The 10,006-nt window shown below is 40.1% G+C and overlaps 1 protein-coding gene across 1 annotated transcript in view; it reads left to right on the forward strand.

Annotated features, from left to right (window-relative positions):
• Nucleotides 1-2,094, forward strand: part of COL28A1 (collagen type XXVIII alpha 1 chain) — a 73,404-nt gene extending 71,310 nt beyond the window's left edge. Inside the window, exons 33-35 of the mRNA XM_075319685.1 lie at nt 1,352-1,451; nt 1,589-1,726; nt 1,904-2,094. Coding sequence (XP_075175800.1) covers nt 1,352-1,451; nt 1,589-1,726; nt 1,904-2,094 — 429 coding nt within the window. The remainder of the gene's footprint in view (nt 1-1,351; nt 1,452-1,588; nt 1,727-1,903) is intronic.
• Nucleotides 2,095-10,006: the final 7,912 nt, after the last annotated feature.

The following is a 10,006-nucleotide window of genomic DNA, read 5'->3' on the forward strand; positions in this document are numbered from 1 at the left end:
ATGTAATGATCAGCCAGTAACAGACTGGTGTCTATACCCGGCATTCAGAAGACCAGTGATGTCACTAGGGGGCTGCACTAGCCTCCTGCATGCCAGTTATAGACACCGTTCTGTTACCAGCTGATCATTACAGATCCGAGCAGATAACAGAGCATCACTGTGCAGATAGCACAGCGCAGAAAGGGACACTGCAGGGAGGGACACAGAGAGACAGACCAGCCCCTGAAATGAGCTTCATGATGATACTTTCTTTCAGGGAGGGGGCAGAGGCTATGCTCAGTGCCATTGACTCTGACCCCTGATTTCACTTTGTTTGCACATGCACAGGTATTCTCAAATGAATTGTCACCAGAGAGGAAATAGAAACAAATAAAATAGTAGTTAGATAGTATAGTTAGGGAACTGTAGGGAAATTTTAATACAAGTATATTAGAAAGTAGCTTAGATTATAGCAGCAAATAGATAGGGATTTAACTAAAATTTCCTTTTGCCTTCAGACCACCCATTTAAGGCTTTGTCTTCTAAAACAGCTATTGCCCTGTGCACACAGCCTAGGTCTCCCAGGAGTGTTCTTAAGGCACGCGCGCGCACACCGGCCCTCCTGTTAAAGAGGAAATGCCTCTCAGCCTATGGCTGAGAAGCACTATGTATTTCAGGTACCCTCCCATTAGGGGAGGTACCTGCGCAATGACCTTAGTTAATTAGTATACCAGTCTGCTGCTAGCTAGTTGTCAGGTTCCTGTGCTCCTGTCCCGTTATCCCTGTGTATGTCCTCTGTACATAGCTTCCAATATCTATCTGTTCCTATCATGCCCACCATATCTGTCCGTACCCACCTGCCTGTCTGCCCCAGCCATCCCGCCTGTACCTGCCTACACCTGTATCTATACCTGAGTCCGTCTCCTGTCTTGGGGGTCAGCTGTCACTGTCCCGGTCACTGCCCTGGGAGTAGCACTTGGCGTTCGCCTCGTGATAGGCGCTTAGTTAAGCCTCTCCCACTAAAGGGTAAGCCCAGGTCCACCCTGTGGTCCAGTGGGTCCACCAACCCCACTCACTACCCCTACACTGGCCGCCAGCGTTACAGTAACTTTATTACATTTGCTGTAAATATTCTTATTGCGTCTTGCTATACCATCTTGAAGACCACCCTGTCTTTACCCTTCCTCGCAAATTGACTCCATAGCTGATTGTAAAGATTCATGTAAAGATTCAGGAAGGTTTCACTAAGACGTAAGTGATAAATTATGATAGAAAATTAAATTAGCAAATCTAAAATTCAACTTTAGTTCATTCTCGATTGTTCCAAAAATGGTCTTTTGTATTCTTCAACATTTTTGTTTGTCTCTCGCAGCAAAAAGAAATTACCTTGATTCCAAACGTAAAGGAAGAAGATGAAGAAGAAGATTATGATGAAGAGGATGAGGATATAGAACAACCTTCATCTAATAGAGGTCGTTAATGCTTTGGTTTTTACTTTAAATCCTAACTTATATATTCTGTTCATAATTTAAGGTTCCGATATATAATAATATGGAGAATGAAAAAAATTAACAAAATGACACTGGGTATGTAGAAAAGTGTGGCTAAGATATTAATTCCTGTTTTCTGCCTTGGGTAATAGTTTCGTCATCAACTGAGATCGGTGGTCCTTCATCATCTTCATCTAGGACTGTCATATTATCGCCAGGTTCATCAGAGAAAGTTGAACCAATAATACCAAAAATAGGTAAGATTTACTTAGATTTTCCCACCTTTAAAATAAAAGTAAGAAAAGTACCGTATTCAGTTTCTCCTGCCACACAAAGTGGCCTACACCAGTGCCCCAATGAAAATAATAGTCATAATTGGAGCAATAATAGTTAACCAGTAATGATATCCTTAAATCACTTTTCTTGTTTTGTAGACTACATCCAAGATGCACGTTGCAAGCTGCCATTAGATCAGGGTCCGTGTCGGACTTATATCATAAAATGGTATTACGATAAACAAGCCAACTCTTGTGCCCAGTTCTGGTATGGCGGCTGCAGTGGAAACGGCAATCGTTTTGATGCTGAAGATGAATGTAAGAAATTCTGTGTCTACCCTATTGAGTGAGGGAGGTAAGTTGTACAAAAAACGTCCAGAAGACTTTAGATAAACCTGCTCAAGATAGTTTGAGGTTTTAGTACAAAAATAAAAAAGAAAAAATAGTGCAATAAAAAAAGAAAGCAAAGTTGGCACCAGAAGTAAATTTGTAGTTGAAAAAAAAAAGGTTAAATTTGCATAAGGTTTCAACATGACAAAATAAAGGGGTTATCCACTTTCAGGAAAATTAATCCCAAATGGTCTAAATGACCTAAAATTAAAGCAAAAAATTAAAAATCAGGCACTCACTTTTGCCTACAGAGGTTATGTCAAGTTGACAGTATGTGTCACTGTTGTAACCAGGGTCTGACTGGCCCACCAGAGAACCAGGGGCCCAGTCACTGGCACCTGCTGGCATGGCCGCCAATGCCTTTACTGATGGGGCTTGGTGAAGAGGGGGGCCCAGTGAAGAGGAGGGACTGGGCCCAGTTGGTGTACTTCGATTTATTAAGCCCCAGCCAGGCCCCCTCCACAGCCGCACTCCAATACGGCTAATTTGCATATGATATTATCCATGTGCTGGCACCAGGGTCTGAGGAGCAGAGCAGATGCGGCTTCCCACGTTCCAGCGTGCAGCAGCATGATGAGGTAATCAAGCTGCAACCTCATCACGCTGCTGCAGGCAACGCATAGCCGCGGAGGTGATGAGGACACAGCAGGGAAGGTAAGAGTTCCATGAGCTGAAGACAGGGTTGGGAGTCATATAAGAGTAAGAGTAATGTCAGGGACCTTAGATGAGAACCCCCACTCCAGGAAAAAAACCTAGAGAGGTGCTTTAAAAAGTGTATTACCTTGTATTATACCCTGATATTAGCATGTTTTAACACATAATTGGTGGTGTTATATTTATTGTTATGTAGCTACATAGTGGGCCCCAAGAACAATTTTCTCTGGTGGGCCCAGGGTACTCCAACCTGACGCTGGTTGTAACCAGTCACTCGGTTGAGCTCAGAGATTGATTGCAGCAGCAATGCTTGTTTTTAACATGGCGTAAGCACTGCAGCCAAACATGACGCCAACAATGCAGCCAAAAAAATCGAGATACGAGCAGCGGTGAGGAGATGGAACTATAGCTGTCTTTGTTATTTTTAGTATTTTATAGCATTTGGGGTCCACTTTTCTTAAAGAGAAAAACCCCTTTAGCCACATTAACCTACTTTTATAAATTATTGATAAAAAAAAGAATTAACTCTCTGGATTGAGATACAGTCTGTAACTATCAGTACATGAAATATAAGACCACCCTTTAAACCACTTTTTAGTTGCTTTTTTAGGCATCTAAATAAAAAATAGCTTTCTAAAAATTAGTTGTATCAAACTATTTTATTTTGTTTCTACTTCTTCTATGCAGAGCTATGTTTTTTTTTTATGGTTAGCGATACTATGATATTGCAATAAATAGAAAAAGTGATCGCACATTCAGTTTCCCTAATACAACTAACAAAAAAAAAATTAAAAAAAATATAGAAAAAATACTTTAAGATTCAAATCATCCCCTTTTCCTAGTTTAAAAATAACTAAGCTAAAAATAAAAAAAATATTGACGCTTACTTAAGAGTCCAATCTATCAAAATATCGATATATTTAAAAGATAATGGAATCAAAAGCAATAAAATCATCCTATATACCCCAAAGAGTTACCAAGAAAAACAACATCTCGGCATACAAAAATCAAATCTTCATTCAGTTATGGGTCTTTTTTATAAAAAGTTTAGAATTTTTGTTAACTATTAATTAAAATGATAATAATAATAATAATAATAATACAAGTTTGGTATTTCTTGAATTGTGATTGCCTAAAGAATCATGTAATTTTTACAATGAAGGCTGTAAAAACAAAATGCAAAAAAAGTTTGAGGAATTACATTTTTTCAACATTCAATGACTTCAGATATTTTTCCTCTGTATTCCATTACATTATATGGTAAAATGAAAGGTGTTATTCAAAAATAAAACTCATCCCATAAAACAACAAGCTTGTGTTTATTTTAATGGAAAAATGAAAAATGTATGTGTCACGGGGTTCTTCTCCCATATCACACAATCAACAGAGCGAGAGATGGCGGTACAATCCAAAGAGCATTTATTCCAAGCAAATCAAAACGGTCCATAAGATAATCCACAAAACAGAGGGTAAAATTAATCCAGTAACACAAATATAGTCCGGTAAGCAATAAATGTCCAGCTCTCTCTCTGAGAAGTCTCAGCTTCTACCAGAGGATCAATCTTCTTGCTTCATTCTTGAAGTTCTCCAACAGACTGCTTATCTCCAAGTTAAACAGATAGTTTAGTTGAATCACTGGACCCCTCCCCCAGACCTAGGGACAGAAACACTGTAGGGGGTGATTATCTACAGACAATAGAATGTACACATAAGCAGTACAAATAATGGATAGTGAACCATGCCTAAACATGAACCCACACAAAATGGTACATGACCCACAATATCCCACCATCACATATGGCTCTTGGAAAATGGGAAGGAAAAAAAAAGAATATGCAAAATTACTCAACTTTATATGCAAGTGAATCTCAATAAATTAAAATATCATCAAAATGTTTACTTCAGTAATTCAATACAAAAATGAAAACACATATATTATATAGAGTCATTAGTGATCTATTTGTTAATGTTGATGATTATGGCTTACAGCTAATGAAAACCCAAAAGTCCTTATCTCAGAAAATTAGAATAATATATAAGACCAACTGAAAAAATGATTTTACACTCAGAAATGTTGGTGCCTACTGAAAAGTCTGCACAGTAAATGCCCTCAATACTTGGTTGCAGCTCCTTTTGCATGAATTACTGCATCAATGCGGTGTGGCATGGAGGCGATCAGCCTGTGGCACTGCTGAGGTGTTATGGAAGCCCAGGTTGCTTTGATAGAAGCCTTCAGCTCGTCTGCATTGTTGGGTCTGGTGTCTCATCTTCCTCTTGACAATATCCCATAGATTCTCTATGGGGTTTAGGTCAGGCGAGTTTGCCGGCCAATCAAGCCCAGTGGTACTGTGGTTAGTAAACCAGGTATTGGTACTTTTGGCAGTGTGGACAGGTGCCAAGTCCTGCTGGAAAATGACATTTCCATCTCTAAAAAGCTTGTCAGCAGAGGGAAGCATGAAGTGCTGTAAAATTTCCTGGTAGACAGCTGCGCTGACTTTGGTCTTGATAAAACACAGTGGAGCTACACCAGCAGATGACATGGCTGCCCAAACCATCACTGATTGTGGAGACTTCACACTAGACCTCAAGCAGCTTGGAATGTGGCCTCTCCACTCTTCCTTCAGACTCTGGGATCGCGATTTCCAAATGAAATGCAAAAGTTACTTTCATCTGAAAACAACACCTTTGACCACTGAGAACAGTCCAGTTCTTTTTCTCCTTGGCCCAGGAAAAAGTGAGGTAGAAAAAGGTGCACAAGCAACCAGGATAATCGCAGCCTTGATAGGATTGTTAAGAAAAGGCCATTCAAAAATTTGGGGGAAATTCACAAGGAGTGGACACTGCTGCTGGAGTCAGTGCTTCAAGAGCCATTACACACAGCCGTATCCAGGATATGGGTATGACGCTTCTGGCGTTGTCTATTGGTCATGAGTGGTTTGACACAAGGAATGTGACACTTGTAGCCCATGTCCTGGATACGTCTGTGTGTGGTGGCTCTTGAAGCACTGACTCCAGCTGCAGTCCACTCCTTGTGAATCTCTCCCAAATTTTTGAATGGCCTTTTCTTAACAATCCTATCAAAGCTGCGGTTATCCCGGTTGCTTGTGCACCTTTTTCTACCACACTTTTTCCTTCCACTCAACTTTCCATTATTTATGCTTGGATACAGCCCTCTCTGAACAGCCAGCTTCTTTAGCAATGAACTTTTGTGGCTTATTCTCCTTGTGGAGTGTGTCAATGACTGCCTTCTGGACATCTGTCAAGTTAACATTCTTCCTCATGATTGTGTAGCCTACTGAACCAGACTAAGGGACCATTTTAAACGCTTAGGAAGCCTTTGCAGATGTTTTGTGGTAATTATTCTAATTTTCTGAGATAATGAATTTTGGGTTTTCATTGGCTGTAAGACATAATCATCAACATTAACAGAAATAAACAGTTGAAATAGATCCCTCTGTGTGTAATGACTATATAATATATAGGAATAGATCCCTCTGTGTGTAATGACTATATAATATATAGGAATAGATCCCTCTGTGTGTAATGACTCTATATAATATATAGGAATAGATCCCTCTGTGTGTAATGACTCTATATAATATATAGGAATAGATCCCTCTGTGTGTAATGACTCTATATAATATATTAATTTCCCTTTTTGTATTGAATTAATTAACGTTTTGATGATATTCTTATTTATTGAGATGCACTTGTATATGCTATCTATTTAGAAACTGTATAGTAATGTTAGAAAGTGAATAGTATTATGTTCATTCATGTTATGATGCGTTTTCTTTTTCTTTCACAGAAAAATAACGTGGAATAAAGTGAATGATGCAACTCTTGCAACTGAAGGATTCAATTAAACATTTCCACAAATGTGCCAATTCACCATCAGTGCTGTTTATGATGTCAAGAATTTTTTATTTTTACTTGTACCTTCATCTCAATATTAGGTTGACTTCCATGTCTCAGGGTCAGGATCTTAACATGGCCACACATAGTAGATGAATGTTGACTAATTTTGGACGTACACTCTGGTCTGGACATATTAAGACAGCAAATGTCATAGGAAAAAAGTATTGGGCATGTTGAGTGTCAACATGCCCCATCCTTTTTTTCTCCCGAAAGATAAGCCATGAAGATGGTGGGTCATCAGGAATAGTTGGCTGAAAGATATCTAAGGTGTATGGCCAGCACTATGAAATATTTTACTCCCTTCAACTGAAATCACAGAATAGATTTTTTTTTCATATTCCCATCTTTTACATTCATGGCATATCAAAAGGATAAACCATAAATGTTGGAAAGATGCGGGCCCTGCCACTAGGACTTAAAAAGAGATTTTCACTTAATATTTTTTTTTTTATTTAGGTTGAGCACCTAAATAAAAATGTCACAGTCGTCTCTCTATTTGTGGAGACCAGTGACGGATTCAGGGTTCGAATCCCTCATTTCCATCTGGGACTCTACATTTAAATGTGGTTTCATTTCTTTCAGTGCCTTATGAGTTAATGTCAGTTTTGTTGTCCAGCAGTTCCTAGCTGAATGTTTCATCTGCAGCTGCTTTGCAGCCACGCCCCTTCAGGATTAAGTAGTTGGTGTTTTCTGCAATCCTTGCTGAAGACACAAACTCATTATTCAGATCCTGCTGATGAGTTGTCCTGAACTCGGGCTTTATCATTTTTTGTTGCTGTTTCCCTGTTTTGTCTTTCCTTCCCTTGTGTATTATTAGTGCAGTGATGGGTCTAGTGAACTTTACCTACCTCTCGCTAGCCAGGGCATCTACAGTGCTGGCCAAAAGTATTGGCATCCCTGCAATTCTGTCAGATAATACTCAGTTTCTTCCTGAAAATGATTGCAATCACGAATTCTTTGGTATTATTATCTTCATTTAATTTGTCTTCAATGAAAAAAAAAAAAAATTGTCATAAAGCCAAATTGGATATAATTCCACACCAAACATATAAAAGGGGGTGGACAAAAGTATTGGCACTGTTTGAAAAATCATGTGATGCTTCTCTAATTTGTGTAATTAACAGCACCTGTAACTTACCTGTGGCACCTAACAGGTGTTGGCAATAATAAATCACACTTGCAGCCAGTTGACATGGATTAAAGTTGACTCAACCTCTGTCCTCTGTCCTTGTGTGTACCACATTGAGCATGGAGAAAAGAAAGAAGACCAAAGAACTGTCTGAGGACTTGAGAATCCAAATTGTGAGGAAGCATGAGCAATCTCAAGGCTATAAGTCCATCTCCAAAGACCTGAAAGTTCCTGTGTCTACGGTGTGCAGTGTCCTCAAGAAGTTTAAAGCCCATGGCACTGTGGGTAACCTCCCTAGATGTGGAAAGAAAAGAAAAATTGACGAGAGATTTCAACGCAAGATTGTGCGGATGGTGGATAAAGAACCTAGTCTAACATACAAACAAGTTTAAGCTGCCCTGCAGTCCGAGGGTACAACAGTGTCAACCCGTACTATCCGTCGATGTCTGAATGAAAAGGGACTGTATGGTAGGATACCCAGGAAGACCCCACTTCTTACCCCGAGAAATAAAAAAGCCAGGCTGGAGTTTGCCAAAACTTACCTGAGAAAGCCTAAAACGTTTTGGAAGAATGTTCTCTGGTCAGATGAGACAAAAGTAGAGCTTTTTGGTAAAAGCCATCAACATAGAGTTTACAGGAAAAAAAAAAGAGGCATTCAAAGAAAAGAACACGGTCCCTACAATCAAACATGGCCGAGGTTCCCTGATGTTTTGGGGTTCATTTTCTGCCTCTGGCACTGGACTGCTTGACCGTGTGCATGGGATTATGAACTCTGACGACTACCAACAAAGTTTGCAGCATAATGTAGGGCCCAGTGTGAGAAAGCTGGGTCTCTCTCAGAGGTTATGGGTCTTCCAGCAGGACAATGACCCAAAACTCACTTCAAAAAGCACTAGAAAATGGTTTGATAGAAAGCACTGGAGACTACTAAAGTGGCCAGCAATGAGTCCAGACCTGAATCCCATAGAACACCTGTGGAGAGATCTCAAAATGACAGTTTGGAGAAGGCACCTTCAAATCTCAGGGACCTGGAGCAGAAATGCCAAAGAAGAATGGTCTAAAATTCCAGCAGAGCATTGTAAGAAACTCATTGATGGTTACCGGAAGCGGTTGTTTGCAGTTATTTTGGCTAACGGTTGTGCAACCAAGTATTAGGCTAAGGGTGCCAATACTTTTGTCTGGCCCATTTTTGGAGTTTTGTGTGAAATGATCAATGGTTTGATTTTTGTTTCATTCTCTTTTGTGTTTTTTCATTGCAAGCAAAATAAATGAAGATGATAACACCAAAGAATTTGTGATTGCAATCATTTTCAAGAAGAAACTGAGTATTCTCTGACAGAATTTCAGGGGTGCCAATACTTTTGGCCAGCACTGTATAGAGCTTCTCAGGGTCTCAGGTTCCTGCTCGGCGACAGTTGTGGAGACTGTATAGGGACTGGCGAGTAGAGTAAGAGACAGCTGCAGGTGAGGATAGGAGAAATCCCATCTACACCTCTCACTAGCTCTAGGGACCTCCACTGTTATCGTGTCCCCTGTGTCCCCTTTGTTTGTTGTGTTTTTGTTGTGCGTCGGATGCCCATAGGTCTGAACGCACATGCCATGCTCAAGCATGAAACTCTTCCAGTTGCCTCTTCTCCACTGATTCTGTGCCCCTCTGTTCCAATTGGTGCCCCCCAGTGGTAAAGGTGCACATATTCCCAACAATCAAGTGGGTGTATACCGTAAAACTTCTTTGCAGGCGTTTGCATTCTCTCCTCTAATGCCGGCCACTCAAAACAAGGCCATACCCACTGAGTAGATCTTTGGTAAACGCCCAGTTGGGTGAAAGCAAAATTTGCACCATTATTACCATGGGACATAACTTCGGAACGGATGGGCACAGAATAAAAAGAAAAACTGTTCCAGAACCAGTGGAGCGGTGCCAATTGGATGAGATAATCAGTTTAGATTTCAAGAACCCAGTAAAGGGTCTTCTTTAAATCTATTTACTCTGTTGCTTCTCTGCCGAGAAGAGGTGGACAAGCGTGTATGGCTCTCTCCATTCATTTTTTATGGGAGTTCCAAAAATTAGTGAGCTCCCTTATTCAGCAATAATTCATGAGATTTCAGAACACATGTAGCTTGTCATGTGGGCATTCCTACCTCAGTGCCAAGGTTCCTTTTCCATGTGT

This window comes from Anomaloglossus baeobatrachus, chromosome 7 (genome assembly GCF_048569485.1).
Source record: "Anomaloglossus baeobatrachus isolate aAnoBae1 chromosome 7, aAnoBae1.hap1, whole genome shotgun sequence".
NCBI classification, from domain to species: domain Eukaryota; kingdom Metazoa; phylum Chordata; class Amphibia; order Anura; family Aromobatidae; genus Anomaloglossus; species Anomaloglossus baeobatrachus.